The 15,318-nt window shown below is 45.1% G+C and overlaps 1 protein-coding gene across 1 annotated transcript; it reads right to left on the reverse strand.

Moving 5' to 3' along the window:
* Positions 1-3,301: 3,301 nt before the first annotated feature.
* trim8b (tripartite motif containing 8b) lies at positions 3,302-13,183 on the reverse strand. The gene is made up of 5 exons (XM_053413195.1): positions 10,793-13,183; positions 6,180-6,275; positions 5,794-6,059; positions 5,561-5,676; positions 3,302-5,457 (listed from the first exon to the last, which is right to left on the reverse strand). The coding sequence occupies exons 1-5, from the start codon at positions 11,396-11,398 to the stop codon at positions 4,760-4,762; spliced, it is 1,782 nt and encodes a 593-aa protein (XP_053269170.1). The 5' UTR covers positions 11,399-13,183; the 3' UTR covers positions 3,302-4,759.
* Between the last annotated feature and the right edge of the window lie 2,135 nt (positions 13,184-15,318).

Genomic DNA, 15,318 nt, shown 5'->3' on the forward strand with positions numbered 1-15,318 from the left:
AGTCCAATATTCTATATTATGTTGGGTTATTATCACAGTATATTAAAACACTATAAAATGGACTGTACTTCAAATCAGTGTCTGTTTTTACAAAGTATGAATTATGTACATTTCCATATATTGTATGTTTTCTTATATATTGTCTTTTCATCTCATTTTGGAGTAATGGAATATATTCATACTGAGGTTTTGATACGTATCAATTACTAATTATAGATCATGCCCCAAAACATGTTTAGTCAAAATGTGAAAATTACTTTCCAGCCTGTGTCAAGTGTTTATTCGTGTTCCAGCTGAACAATGATTCTGAAAGTATTGAATTTGTCTAAAAGCTCATCACTGAGCCCCGGACGTCTTTGGGGTCATAAATAATTGGCCATTAGTGGACATGTGGAGGTGTCACATGACTCAGAGTGGCTTCCTGCCGTAGGAACAGAGCTGTGCTGTGTAACGTCGTGTGAGACCGACTCGGACTCGCAAACAGCCTCTTCTCCTTTCTCACACAAAGCTTCTTATTGTCCTCTCTCTCTCCTCGGGGACAAAATGTGCTCGTATTGTTCCTCACATGTGGCCCTCGACTCCCTGGTGGTTCTGATAAACCCGGTTTTTGGAAGATATGATGCAACCTGAAGGCCTTTAAAGGAGGAGGTTGACGTTTTTGTAAAATAAGCGACATATGGGTGGAAGATCGATACGACAATCGTGTCTCAACTCGAATTTATGAAATGGCAGCTAGTAGCTTGTTAGCTTAGCTCAGTTGAACACAAACCACAACGTGTTTTTACGCATATTTGTTTTTAATTTACAAAAGAAGTGCTACGACAGAACCAGGCTAGCTGTTTCCCCGTTTCAACTTTTTGAGCTAAGCTAACAAACTACTAGCTGTAAATTCATATTCAACATTAACACAATTTTAATCTGCAATTGTTATGTAATATTTCCTCATTTTATTAGCAATATATGCCACAGACATTGGCTAGTGTAAGATACCGGTAAACTGATCACGCTACAGCCGCAGCAGATAATTGTGTCTCTTATTGATATGATTATTTGTACGCCTCCAAAATGCAAAAATCTAATTTCTCATATTTTCGAACTATTCCTGTGAAGAATTAGAGCTTTTCCAAGCGTAAAGGAGAAAAGGTCAAAGATCCTTTATTCTTTTATCTTCATGTGTTTGTTGAAACCCTCAGGACGAGAGAGTACAAAAAGTTCTGTGGTTGTTTTATCAGTTGGTAAAAGTTTCACTGTGTGTGTGTGTGGGCAATTTAAAGGAGCCAGACAGTGTGTGTGTGTGTGTGTTTGTTAGATACATATCAGAGGCGTAGGCGACCAGATTACTGCCTCTCTCTCTCTCTCTCTCGCCCTCTCCCCTCATGGAATCAGACAGCTGTTCAGCAGCTGTGCGCAAGAGTGTGAGAAAATGTGTGTGTCAGGAGAGAGAGGGGAGTGTATGTTAATGTGCGAGAGCGTGAGAGAGGGAGAGAGGGAGAGAACGATAGGAAAGCAGGCCTGTAATTTATGCTGCACCTCCGACCTCGTGGCTGTGAGTCTCTGCTGAGGTTTGCTGACGTGAGAAGAACGAGGCCTCGGATCAGAGCCTCCAGCAGGAAGACGAGGGTGGAGTGAGAAGAGAGGCAACATGTTAAAGTGTTTTGCTTTTGCGTGTTCGGTTCAACCGCTGGCCGTCGTTCAGAGATGAGAAACTGAAACTGACTGTGAGTGAGATTGAAAGAGAATTTCTTGACTTTGAAAACAGCCGCTGAAAGTCCTCGGCTGTGTTTTTTACTCAGACTCAATCTTCTCCTTCAGCAGCTGGAGGTGAAGATGTTTTCAGATTAAGACTCTTACAACTAATCATCGGGAATGAAAAGTCAAATACTGCTCAGGTCACTCGTCTGGTCCTTCTTCTTATTTGCAGTTTTCATCTGGTTTTGTACAGCATCTTGCAACTATATACAACTTTCTATAATTGCACTATGTAAAATAAATAGTTTTTAGTTTACCATGGTGAAATACATCCATACAGCATGCTATACTCTGTCTATAAAAGTATTACCAGTCTAATATGCATATATAAATATCCCAGTATCTCCTTGTACTTATGTACAAATACAGTTTTACATGCTCGGTCAATCATCCTGTGCAATCACATAACCTATATCTGTAGTTAAAGGTATTTTTATGTACATATTCTGTATCTTCTAAATTAATTCCTTAATTGGATTCTATTGCCTTTCTGTGTTTTGTAGTTTTTCCTCTTGTCTACGTCGACTTCGGTCTATGGATCAATAAAGTTTGATCTTATCTTATAATTCTCGGCCCCAATAAAGGGTGAACATCTCAATTTCCTTCACCTGTGAAGCTTCTGAGCAAACGTGAGCTTTTTAGTTCCACTCCCTGAACTCCTCATCCTGTGTTCATGGGATCGAGGCTCTCAGTGCTGGGTGGGGAGAAGCAGCTACAGCCTAATCAGGCTTAAGGGGAACACACACACTCATCTGAGAGTTGTTCTCTCCATCCTGTTTTCTCTCTGCAGGCCTCCACCCACACAGACTCATGAGCCCTGTGTGTTCTGGGTGGACACAGAGATATTTAGCGTTTTGTGTAAATGGGTTTTCCGCCCGTTTAATGTGTCTTTAAAGACAGATAAACTCAAACTGAGAGAGAGGCGGCCGCGCAGGTTGTTTCCATGTTGGAGGACGAGCGGCAGAGATTCTGTGATGTGAGACTACAAGTGGGAGGACGTTGGTTTTCTTGTAAAGTCAAATGAAGAGCGAGCAGATGACTGTACGAAACGGAAAATCAAACACTGAGCAGACACAGGAGTCATGAAACCAGCAATTGATCGACCCCACTAACAAGTATAGACGGAGTATAAAGATAGACGACCTCACAGCCCCACTAAGTGAAGCCAAAGCATCTCGATGGCGCCCTGCTGGCTTGATGCACCACAGGTCACAAACCCTGCCTCCTCCGTGTTAGCAAGTGGGACATGGACCGAACAAAAAGTCATTTTGGGTGATTCTCTCACATTTAAGTGTAATTTTTTCAGTAAGTTGAATTTCAATGAGTTATTTGATGCTATACAATTAGGCGTAACTGACAGCTGAGACTGACTCGTGATAGGTCGAGCATGTGCGTCAGCGGGACCTCGATACCACGGCTCCATTCTCTTTGATCAATTCTATTTTCATTGGGAACCAATGGGGTTGGGACCACACACTGGGAAGAAACTAATGGATAACCTTTTAAGGAACATGAGAAAACGGGATATCACAGACAGAGTGGACAGCAGAGACCAGTTTAAATTTGTTTATTTGGAACCCTTCTCCAAATCACGTCTGTAATTTTTCCATTTCACAAAATATTTACAAAAAAAGATACTTTTATGTTGTTGTTGTTTTTTTTAATGTCGACTGTTGTAACAGCTCATTTTTAGGATGATGAACCGTTGCTTACATCTCGCAGTCCAGTCTTGTTCTTTTTAGAAAAAGTTCCATGAAAAAAATTCCTCCCCACCATTTTTTTTTCTCTTTCACACACACAGTTATTTTTCTCCAACCATTGTTCTTCTTTTTTGAGTGCTTTAAAAAAAAAACTCTTCCTTGCATGCTTTCAGCTGCAAACAGGAAGCCAAGAGCTTGTGTGCTTATTGAGAGGAAGTGACATCTTTGCCCTGCAGGAAGTACAATTACAGCATCATCAGATCCTCCAGATGCTTGATTGGTTTGGTCTGTCCATTCTGGCCTTTTTGCTCTAAAATCAGAGTCTCTCTGGACAAGCGTGACGCCGACGGTTGTACAAAATAAGACAAAGTCAAAGTAATTACTAGACGGAAACAGTCTTTGTCAGAAGATTTTCTGTCCTGTGGGAATCCTGGCAGCAGGAAGGGAGTGCTAAGGATAAGGGCTGAAACTCGGAGGGGACACCCGGCCCTTCAGATGCAGCTCCACTGTCCCTCTGTGGGTCAGCGTCTGTAGTCCAGGCATAACAAGGCGTCCACAAGTGCATTGTGGGTGTTCCATGGAAGAGCGTTTTTGTGTTCAAGCCGTACAATCCATCCCTGAACTCAGCAAAGAAAGGAGGAAATGCCACGATGATTTAAGAAAATAGAGAAACGAAGGAGCCGCGGTCCCTCGTTAGAGGATCAATCAAACAAAGTCAGCTGGGCAGAGAAAAATATGACGCTAATAACATAAGGCAACTGACCTCAGTATAACTGGAGGGGTGATTATATCAGAGAAACACGAGACGCTGGATTGGAAAGCTCAACGGCGTTTTGTTTTCCCTTTAGCCTCAGCGAGAAGCCATGAAGGTGTGAGAAGACTTTCTATTCAAAGTTCATTTTATATCAATCCATCTCCTGCTCTATAAATTAAAAAGGATGCATCTCATCCTCGGCTCCTCGGCTTCTCTCGGTCTGAGCGTAAAATGCTGAGCTGAGCTGAGCCAGAGTGAGCGGGTTGGCTGTTTATGCATTTTACGTATAATACACTACATGAGACACTGACCGAAAGTAAAGAGAGGAAGAAAATAAAAACACGTAGAGATCGACCCTGCCCCCGAATGTGTGTACATGCTCTAGATCTGTGTGTGGATATAAACATTAATTTATTTTAATGTGTGTATAGTATAACTGCATTAAGATTTTTTTCCAGTTAGTAAGTCGGTAACGGTGTGCTATATTGGTGCCTGTCTCTATATCTGTCTGGTGTGTGTGTGTGTGTGTGTGTGTGTGTGTGTGTGTGTACTCTTGTTAGCTGGTGACATAGTGCTTTGTAGAGGGCTGCCCATACAGCCCGTAGAAATCTGCGTGTCTGTGTGTCTGAGAGGCGTCAATCCAGTCCCTCACTGCCAGTCCCTGCATGGACGGACCTCCAGACGCCAGGCCAGGTGGAGGGGGGTAGTCTTGGGCGCTGACCCAGGGGAAGGAGCCCGAGCGCGGGTATGGGGGATGGCTACGGTGACCCGACACCGAGGGCACTCCGGAGCAGTAGCAGTTATCCATCGTACACACCAGGATCTTGCGGCCACCGTACTGCGGCAGCACGGCCTGCTGGGAGGAGTGGGAGGAGCTGCTGCCTCCGGGAGCAAAGTGCGAGGAGCCAAACACGGAGCCCGAGTGATGGTTGGTCAGCGAGCCACTTCCGCTCCCTGTCCCGCCGCTCTCACTGATGTGAGGCGGGCCGCAGGGGCCGAGCGGCTGCTGATTGGAGGACTGGCCCTCGCCAGAAGCAGAGCTGGAGCCCAGGTAGGGCTGCTTGGCAAGCGATGAGGAAGAAGATGAGGAAGAGGAGGAGTCCTTGAAACCTGGAGCGGTGGTTTTTCCTACGCTCCCGTTCCCCTCTGGAAAGGCAGTGGAATGTTTCCGTTTGTCCGCTCCAGAGCCAGAGCTCTGACCGCTGGGATAGGCAGGAACGGACTGGAGGAAGGTGGAGGGAGGGGTGAGGGGAGCTGAGAGAGACAAGGTGTGAAACAAGAGGAGATAAGTGGTGATTCAAATTAAAACCCATTCAGGCCCTGCATTAAAACCTTTTCAGTGTGTTTCACATCCTACCTTCCATTGTTCTCTTCAAGCTCTTCTCTCTTTTCGAGATTTCAGAAAGGAATAGTTTGGAGTTTAGATTCCCAACTTTGTAAGGAGGGAGACTGTTGCCCATACATGCCTGAGACCTGCAGCGAGGAGCAAGAGACAAAGTACAAGATTAGACATCTGCTTGGAAACATCACCTGCCTCTATCAGAACCACACAGAACAGAAGGTCAAGGAATCGAGGTACGGATCTCCCACCTGTCTGTGAGGATTTTAACCGGTTTGGTGTTTTTCATGAAGCTCAGCTCCTCTGCTTTGCCGAAGGCCGTGTGGATGGAGCTCAGCAGCTTCTGAGCCTCGTGGCGCTGTTCCCCCAGAGCCAGAACCTGGGCAGAGTTCTCCTGACAGAACCGAGCCTGAGCCCGGTCCAGAGCCTCCAGTGTCCGACCGAGATCCTCCTCCAGGATCTGGTGCATCCGCTGGTACTGCAGGCGCACCTCCTCTTTCAGCTCACACACCCTGTCCTGTGAACAAACATGGACGCACAAATCTCAACTGATCTTATTATGTAACACAACAAGCAGAGTCTATTAACATGTGCGTAGCTGCTTCTACGCCCACAGAGCAGAGTGAAAGCCACATACCTCCACCACACACTTGTCTGAGTCGAGTTTACAAAGCTGCTCTTCGATCTCCTGCACTCGTTCCTCCACACGCTCCTGCTGTCTTAACAGGGTTTGCTGTGAAGAGAGAAACAGACACTTAGAAGAAACTCTTACAGCGTTGTGAAGTTGTAACCTCAGTTAGCAGCTAGCATCCCCTCCCCGTGCCTGTGATTTTAGGATCCGGGAGGCGGCTAATTTAGTCTCCATCCAACTCACAATCCCTGTGGGGGAGGTGGGAGGGGGATGCTGTCATAGCAACCAACAGCTATTTTGTGTTTTTAGTGAGTGGGGTTGAATGTGTGTGTGTGGGTGTGGGGGGGGGGGGGGGGGGGACAGGGGCAGCAAGCAGAGATAGATAAATGGGCTCCTGCAGCTCTGCCCTCCCCTAAGTCCACCTCCTCTCCTCTGTCCTACGTCTCCACGGAGCCGAGGCTGCCCCGCGAGCTGTAGCACGGTTGTGGCAGCAGCTCTTGTTATTTTTTGTTATGATGATGATGATGATGATGATGATGATGATGATGGCACGTGAACACCGGCAGACGCTGCTCGAGCCCAACGGAAGTGCTCAGCTGGTGGCCAAAACAAAAGGTCCCCGGTGAGATGGAAAGATCCTTTATGTTGCTCACTGCATTGAATAAAGTCTGAGAGTGAGAACGTCATTGAAGCAGCTTCGCTAATCCTTCACGTTATAAATATTTAATGTGACGTATGAGAAATGCACGCTCGCCATTTAATGATGGAGAGACAAACTGATAAGATGGTACAGAGCGAAAAATAATGTGCTAATGCTAATATGATCCAGATATTAATAAACAAGACGAGGAGGCTGCAGCTGTGCCGGCAGCTAAATGCTAACATTAACATGCTCACAATGGCAATGCTACCACCATGCTAATGCTAAGCAGTAGTATTGTTTTCAACATTTTCTAATGCAGTTTCCATTCTTACATTTGCTAATTAGCACTAAAGATTAGCACAGCGGGAGCATTTTCACACCTGAAAGACTGAACTAAGCTTCATGTCTTTGTTCCATTGTTTACATTTGATCTGGTTGGTTTGGTTTCACATTGAAATTTCGGGAGCGCACGTTAGCATTTTGTATCTCATCCGTTCGTTGATGTATATTTGACATTTACGGATTTGACATCGGCTTGCAGTCGTTTTGTTTTAATCCGGAATGAGACCACCTCGTCTTTCACACCTTTTATTTTGGTCCAAATTACTGACCATATTAGGGAGGTGTCATATACTGTCGGGGCCAGTATGCAGGTAGTTATCGGTTAAACAAACACCAAACTAAGGCTGCAGTTAGCAATTCATTCATTGATTAATCCACCAATTATTTATTTTATGTTTTGTTCAAGAAAATAACATTGACTGCTTCTGAAATCCCAAAGCGATCTCTTCAAAATGCTTCTATTGACCAACAAAGAGTATTTAATAATAATAAATATATTTAATTAACTATCGTAAAATATCAGCTGTAACACGCAAATCTTAGATTTTTTTGGCGTTCATAATCTTTTTTAATATCCATTAAGCGATGAATCAAAAGGTTAAATTTCAAGGCGACAGATTAAAAATGAGGCGATCACCGCTCTAATTAAATGTATGTATTTACATATGCATGTTCGTGCCAAAATTTCACAACAATCTATCTAACTGATATTTTACCAAAAAGCATGAGATCAACCACCTCAGGCGTCACAGGAAAGAAGTCAGGGGATGACCCAAGTCAGTGGCATTCATCCTCTGGGGACCATGAACGCTAGCATAATATTTTAATGCCAATCCATCAAACAGTTGATGAGATATTTCATTTTTGACCAAACCGACAGCTGCTGGCGTGGTTCAGAACCTGAATCTTCCATTAATCCCACGAGTCAATAATCAGTTGTTTTTCACAGGCTGAAGGTCTAATCACGTGCCATCATCATCATCATCATCATCACATCCAATCACGCCAAGCAAACAGCAACTGATTTTATCATTAGTTCCCAGTGTGATCAACTGCCGTGGAGCCTGACAGGACTGAAAACCTGCAAACTCCTGGGCCTCAGTGGCACATGTTTGGGAACCATTGCCCTAGATATCTCTTACACACGCGCACGCACACGCACACACACACACAGGACTGTGACCTGGTTGTGCTGATTGATTGAGTTAGGCGCCGAGCAGAAGCCAGGGGAAAAACAGGGTCGAAGGAGCTGAAGCTTCCCAGAGAGGGTGTGTGTGTGTGTGTGTTTGTGTGTGGTGTGGGGGGTATGAGGGTGGCGGTGGGGGGGCAAGTGGATGTATGGGATACCTTTGGGGGAGGAAAATCCGGGGCATAAAGAGGGGAGGGTGCTCTTAAGCTGTCATTTCACCAAAACCTCTTTTCCATCAGAGCCACCAGAGCAGGGCCAGGGGGAAGGTCGGGCCTCGCCTACGGTGACTGGTAGATGGTGTGAGCGGTGAAGAGCAGGACAGTGGCTGTAAGGTGGTGTGTGTGTGTGTGTGTGTGTGTGTGTACCCGTGTGTGTGTGTGTGTGTGTGTGTGTGTGCGGAGGGAGGGGGCTGGGTCCACTCTAAATTCCATTGTCACATTCAACATGGAGGATGCATTAGTCGTCAGCACCACGAAGACAGGTTTATGGATTATGAGCTGATGTGACTGAAATCAATGTCACTGTGTTAATCAGATTATTATCACATGATCATATAACGTTATTAAAATATATAGAAATGTATCACAGTTTTTTTTTTCTTCTTTTCAAATTGTGACCTAGATACATTTTACTGTTGAAGATTAACTCACTGAACTGTCACACGGTTTCTAAATGATCTCAATTTATTAACGGGTTTAGTTTTTTTCAGCCGACATGTGCACAGATTGAGATTTATCAGCTAATATCATCAGATTTATGAGTCTCGCTCACGTTATTTCAGATAAAATAACCTTCGTATCACGTTGTGGCAAATTAATGCAACGTAAAGTCGACCTGATGAAGATTTCTTGGGGCCACTGTTGCTGCTAATATTAGTGATTAAAAATCTCCAATACGAATATACACAGATGCATTTTAATCTTTAAAAACGGTGGATGATTCCTAAAACATCATTATCAAACCTTCATAACAAAGAAATGTATTTGAGGCCTGATGCTCTACAGTTAACGGCTTCACTGTTATGGAAAACTTAACAGTGAAGCTGAAAACTCTTGTTGCCACAACGCACTCTGTTTATATTACGGTAAAAAAAATATTGTGTTCATGTTACTATGATGTAATAAGATATTGCATTACATATTATTATTTTATGATGGCTGCATCAGGGGCAAACACTCTTAATCAGGCTCTACTCATTGCCCAGTCTGATTATAGATAATGTTGTAAAAAGGCTGTTGATGTGGAGGATTGAGATAATACAGCTTTATAATTCAGGCCAGGTTCCGCACGCCCTTCCCGAGCCTCAGGTGTCCCATTAACTCATAAAGTTAAGCTGAGTCATAGCATCACCAACAGGAAACACACCCTCCCATGACTCGCTCGACGCCTTAACAGAGTGTTGGGTGAACTTTGTGAGTCAGTCAGCGGTGGAGCCTTCACGGTTCCTCCTCTGACTGAATGTCTGACAAATAAAAATGAGGAGGGGGTTGGGGTTGGGGTTGGGTGGGGGGTATGAATTCTGCTTCAGCTCTACTGATGACAGCGAGCACCAGACCCCAGGGGAAGAGAAGAGGTTAATAAAAAACCAGAAGTAGACTGCAGAATCAAGTGACGAATCACTTTAATCCCCCTCCCTCTTGACTGCACTCCCACCCCCCACCCCTCCTCCTCCTCCTCCTCCACTCACAACTGGCGATCCCTGAGCTAGGATGCACCTGTGCTGGGGAGATAAGGCCCTCTGTGGGCCCCTCATTGTTCCACCCTCCACTGCATTGTTTGTCATTCCAACAGATGAGGACGCAGGCGAGTGGATCACAGCTGAAAAATGCACGAGATAGACGAACGCAGACGCTGAAAAACCCTCCAAATGCAATTGTGTCTTAAAATTCTCTTTTTGATTGAGTGAAGGGATTAAGTAAAGATCCTGAAAGCTTTGAGCCCAGGAAACTCGATGCTACGGGTAAAAGAATGACATTGAATTATGTTAAAATATCTCCTTTGTTCTGGTGAAGTTTGGCGACAAAGTGGATTAAAAATATTTTCCTTCCTGGTTCTTTCCTGTGATGCTAAAATATATTTCTGTTAAATGAGTCAACGTGAATTGATCACTCATGAATTCTTGCATATGATGGTCATGATTGGTCAACTGGCGACCAAAGTGACGTCACCAAATATCGTGTTTTGTTTGACCAACGGCCCAAAACCTCAAATATTGGAAGCTCATTATCTTAGAGGATGAAGAAAATGGAAAATCTTCCAAACCATGAAGCTGGAAACAGAAAACTTCTGCTATTTTGGTTTGGTTTCAGTTCTACTTCAAAATCCCTGACACCCAATGTCTGTATTTTTGTTTCTCTCGACCGCTTCACACTTCGCATCAACAAGACACGTATGAGGAAGACTGTGTGTATTTGATGTACGTGCATAGTATTGAATTCTTCTTACTCGGATGTCGTTGCGTCTCAGCTCCACGTCAGTGACGGCGTGGCTGTGGCTAGGGTTGCAGCGGGCGAAGCAGCAGTACTGACACACCGCCGTCTGCTCGGCCTCGCAGTGGTACAACCTGTACTCGTCGTGCTGCGGGCAGGTCCAGGCCTTCACCGCCTCCGCCTCCACCAACAGGTGCCCCAGGGCTGAGCACGGCTGCTGCAGGTGTGTCTGGACGTGGGACTGGCAGCACGGGGCGTTGCAGCGCAGGCAGACCTTCACTGCCGGGAGCGGTGGGCCTCGGCGGCACAGGATGCACTGCAGCGGCGGCGTGCTGGCCTTCTCCACGCTCAGGGCGTTGTACTTCTCCACTATGTTGGACAGTTTGTGGTTCTTCTCCAGGCTGGGCTTCTGCGTATAAGCATGATTGCACTCGGGGCAGCGGGCCAGCGAGGACTCTTTGGCCCAGGCCTCGCTGATGCAGCCCCGGCAGAAGTTGTGCTTACAGGGCAGCTGGATGGGATCTGAGAACACGTGCAGGCAGATGGGGCAGATGAGCTCCTCCTCAAAACAGTTCCTCCACGTCTCAGCCATGTCAGAGGCCATCATGGTGCAGGCAGGCATACACTATCTGTTCCCCACTTCTCCCAGACCTCGGAGGCCTTGCAGGAAACTGGACACTCTCAGAGAGTGTCTTCGGAAAGGAAAAGATAAAAACAGACTCGATGGCGTCCTGAAAGATCTAAGCCAACACGTTCCACCTGGAGTCTCCCTGACAGATGACGAGTATATTGCTTATTTCTGCAGCATGGAGGGCGAATTCCAGAAAACTGACCGGCGAAGGCCTGGGGCGAGGGTGACAACACCTTGGTGATGTCGACACACACACACACACACACACAGCAGGAGCTGACGTTACACAGATTACAGTAAACGCTGCTATAATTTCCTCTAAATCACACACACGCACACACAGGGCCTCACAGATTCTAGGTGTTTCACAGGCCTACAGGAAGCCTCTGCACGACAGGTTCACCAGCAAATGCAAAACAAGGCACAGAGCAACTAAACAGCCACACAACTCAACGTGACCATGGGAAAGACACTTGATCCTGGTATTTGTCTTGCTTCCAACATGGGTGGACTGAACATGGAGTCCACACCCTGATCACTGGCCACAATAGATGTTTTTTTTTAAAATAAAGACCCTGAATCTGTTAGATCAGGAGCTCAAGGACGCAGGAAACCCTGTGTATAATCACCACGCAGGCAGAAAGGCTTTTGTCCGCTGAATCATAAATAAGCATCCGAGCAGCCTCCACCACCAGCAGCACCACTATCACCGGTTTAATTATACATACGAGACGGGGAATGGTGCCTCGCAGGTCGGATTAGCAGCACGGGAACCTCCGGGAGCTTCAATCTGACATGGAAGCGACGTGAGACGAAGTTCTCGCATACCTGAACACAACAAGGCCTCTGCTTCCTCTGCCCTGTATCGATCTATAATCCCATCAAACCATCGTTCCCAGGCTGCATAGCTAATGGTCGAGTCCGGCTCCTGCGCACAAAACAAAGGGTTTGATCCGCAGGAATGTCGCCGAGCTTTTCTGCTTCGTCTTCCTCCTCTTCCTCTATCCAACCATCAAATATCTGTGCTCTTCAAACCAGTTCACCTATTTCTCCGATCTCCACTTCGACCTTTCAGCCAACAACACATGAATCCCACTTCCTTATCTCGGTCGAATTAGCTCAGCTCACCGTTTTCCACCGTGGCCCAGGTACAGATAAACAGCTAATGCTGCTAGCTGCTAACGACGCTAGTGCTCATTGTGATTGTGATCTAAAAGGCGGCCATGTTTGCGTTTTTATATCATAATCAAAGCTGTAAAACATATAAAAATACACCCCGCGGATCTTAAAGGGGCCGTCGCGTTTCTTTCTGTCCTTGTTGGGGCTAGCTGTCATCAGCCATCTTGTAAATCCTCATTAGAAAACAGGAGATATCCGCCGTGTGAGCAGCTGCGGGTCCCTCGGCTCACCTGAGAGCTCCGCGGATTCAAGAGGAGGCAACACGCGTCTTTTTGTTCTCAGAGAATAAAGGATTAAAACCAGCTCCTGCGTTTCTCCTCCGTCTCGAGCTTCACTTCTTATTTTAGATTTTTCTCTCGGGGCCTGGTTCGGTGTCTGTGTCCGGGGGGAGGAGGAGACCTGGTTTGAAAAGCCAACACGGTGCCGAACAACAATAATCTCTTCTTCTACTTCTTCTTCTTCTTCTTCTTCTTTTCTCTCCTCCTCTTCTTCGTTCTCTCTATCGGTCTCTGGACAGAGGAGGAATGCAGCCGAGCTGCTCCACAAACCACAGCAACACACACACTCACACGGTCACGCCGGACATCCGCCCGCAGCTTTTCAGAACAAAAGACCACAGTAGATGGCTATATAGAAGTATTTACAGCCAAGTGTCGAAGAGTCATATCATGCATCTGAGTTGTGTGTCCTTTGTCTGGTTGCATTGTGCCTTTGTCCTAATTATTCTTCTCCTCAGGGTTGTTGTGAGTCTTCGTGGTTGTTGTGAGTCTTCGTGGTTGTTGTGAGTCTTCACGGTTGTTGTGAGTCTTCGCGGTTGTTGTGAGTCTGATGAGTGTGATGTTGGGCATCACGATTGTATTGTCCTTTGTCCTCGTTTTTATCTCCTCCCAGTTGTTGTGAGTCTCCGTGTGTCTTCGTGGTTGTTGTGAGTCTGATGTGTGGCATCGTGGTTGTGTTGAGTCTCTGATGTCTTTTTCTGGTGTTGTGAGTCTATTTTGTTTAGCCGTAGGGATGGTTTTGACTCTAGTCGTTTTGTGAGGTTGTGGTTCTTTTGAGACACTGCGGTTGTTATGTGTTGTGAGAGGACTTACTGTTATTGTGTTCATTTTGTGTCAGAGTCATTTTAACTCTCTGTGGTCGTTTTTCTGTCATTGTGGCTATTTTTTAGTCTGTGTGGTCATTTCTTGTTGTTGTGGTTTTTTTGAGTGGTGGCTTTGACTCTCTGCGGTTGTTTCTTGTCAGTGCGCCTGTTGTGTGTGGTGGTTATTTTTGTGTCATTGTGGTCTTTTGAGTCTCTGTTGTCGTCTTGACTCGATGGGGTCATTTTCTGTTGCTGTGGCTGTTTTGACTCACCGTGGTTGTTTAGTCTTGTCGTGGTCATTTCACGTCGCTTTTGTGTCTTTGTATTATAAGAACTACCTAAATTAACAGAAATCATCTTTATAAAGACAAATGTATTTAACGTGCACTTTTACTTTTTAGTTTGTCCCCTGTCGCATCCACTAACATAGAGGAATTTAGTTTTTATTCTGCAGTCAGCCACCAGGGGGCGATTAAGCTGATTTGGCTTCGATTTTGGGATCTGCCACGTCTTCCATTTTTACAGTCTATGCTCAGTACAGATATAAGATATAAACTCCTTTTCCTATTGATTTCACACAAGCTAATGTTTTATTAATATGTAAGATGAATAAAAAATGGTTGACTCAAATATAACATGTCACACACCTCAGAACATTATTTAATCCAAGCGTGTATATTTTTAAGCTTTATTTTGAAGCCTCCACAGGTCGGATCCGGTCTGTCACGGGCGGACTTGACGCACTTTTCTGGGCAACATCAGCCGCCCCCACCTCCTCTTCCTCCTCCTCTTCCTCCTCTTCCTCCTCCTCCTCCCCCTCCCTTCTTCCGGATCAACGCTACGGCCGTCACGTGACCTGTCACACAACTGATGTGTGTCACGTTTTCACCGGGAGGAGCTGAGGGATGAACCGGGACGAAGGGCAGGGATTCATACTTAAAGGGCTTATTGCTTCTGTTAATGGCCCGTCCGCTTTCCCCCTGCCCGTGTGTGTGTTGATGGATAATATAACTGTGATAATCCTCTAATATTCCCTGTGACATTAAAGGAACAATCCCTAAACACAATAATCTGGAAAATATCAATCGTAACTTTGATTTACGAATATAAAAAAAATCTATGGAAAAAAGCACACAAAAAAATATATAACATAAAAAACACACAATATGACATCATATAGCTGCAGTGTTGGAGGCATTGCTGGCAAATGTACGATAATTATTGTATATGCATTATGTCCGCTGTACGAACATAATGCTAAAAATCCCCAAATGTACCACAATCTCCTAATTTAGTAACAGTATTATAAGTTATAATTATCTGTATAGTAAAATGTTCTTCTTCTTCTTCTGCTAGTTATTTTACGCATCGGTTTTCAAGTCTTTTCGGCCAATCACAGAGATTCAGAGGTGGAGCTTGAACCATGTTTTCTTTTCCTAATGGCTAGATTTGTAGGCGGAGTCAAATACTTGTTTGTTGAAATGTTTGCATGTCTGTGTTTGTGTGTTTTGATGGAAAATATGACTGTGATAATCCTGTAATATTCACTCTGATATTAAAGGAACAATCCGTAGATTTAATAATCTGGAGTACAGTAATCGTAGCAGGGCCTGGATCAGGTTATGATCACAACAAACGATAAAAACATCAG

The sequence above is a fragment of the Pleuronectes platessa genome, chromosome 21 (assembly GCF_947347685.1).
Source record: "Pleuronectes platessa chromosome 21, fPlePla1.1, whole genome shotgun sequence".
NCBI classification, from domain to species: domain Eukaryota; kingdom Metazoa; phylum Chordata; class Actinopteri; order Pleuronectiformes; family Pleuronectidae; genus Pleuronectes; species Pleuronectes platessa.

What these genes read in the sequence shown, in the direction of transcription:
- trim8b (XM_053413195.1), bottom strand. Translation starts at nt 11,398, where the DNA reads ATGCCTGCCTGCACCATGATGGCCTCTGACATGGCTGAGACGTGGAGG. An exon ending in CAGACAAGTGTGTGGTGGAG is followed by an intron (nt 6,060 to 6,179) that starts GTATGTGGCTTT and finishes GTTTGTTCACAG; the next exon opens with GACAGGGTGTGTGAGCTGAA. An exon ending in GTTAAAATCCTCACAGACAG is followed by an intron (nt 5,677 to 5,793) that starts GTGGGAGATCCG and finishes TCCTCGCTGCAG; the next exon opens with GTCTCAGGCATGTATGGGCA.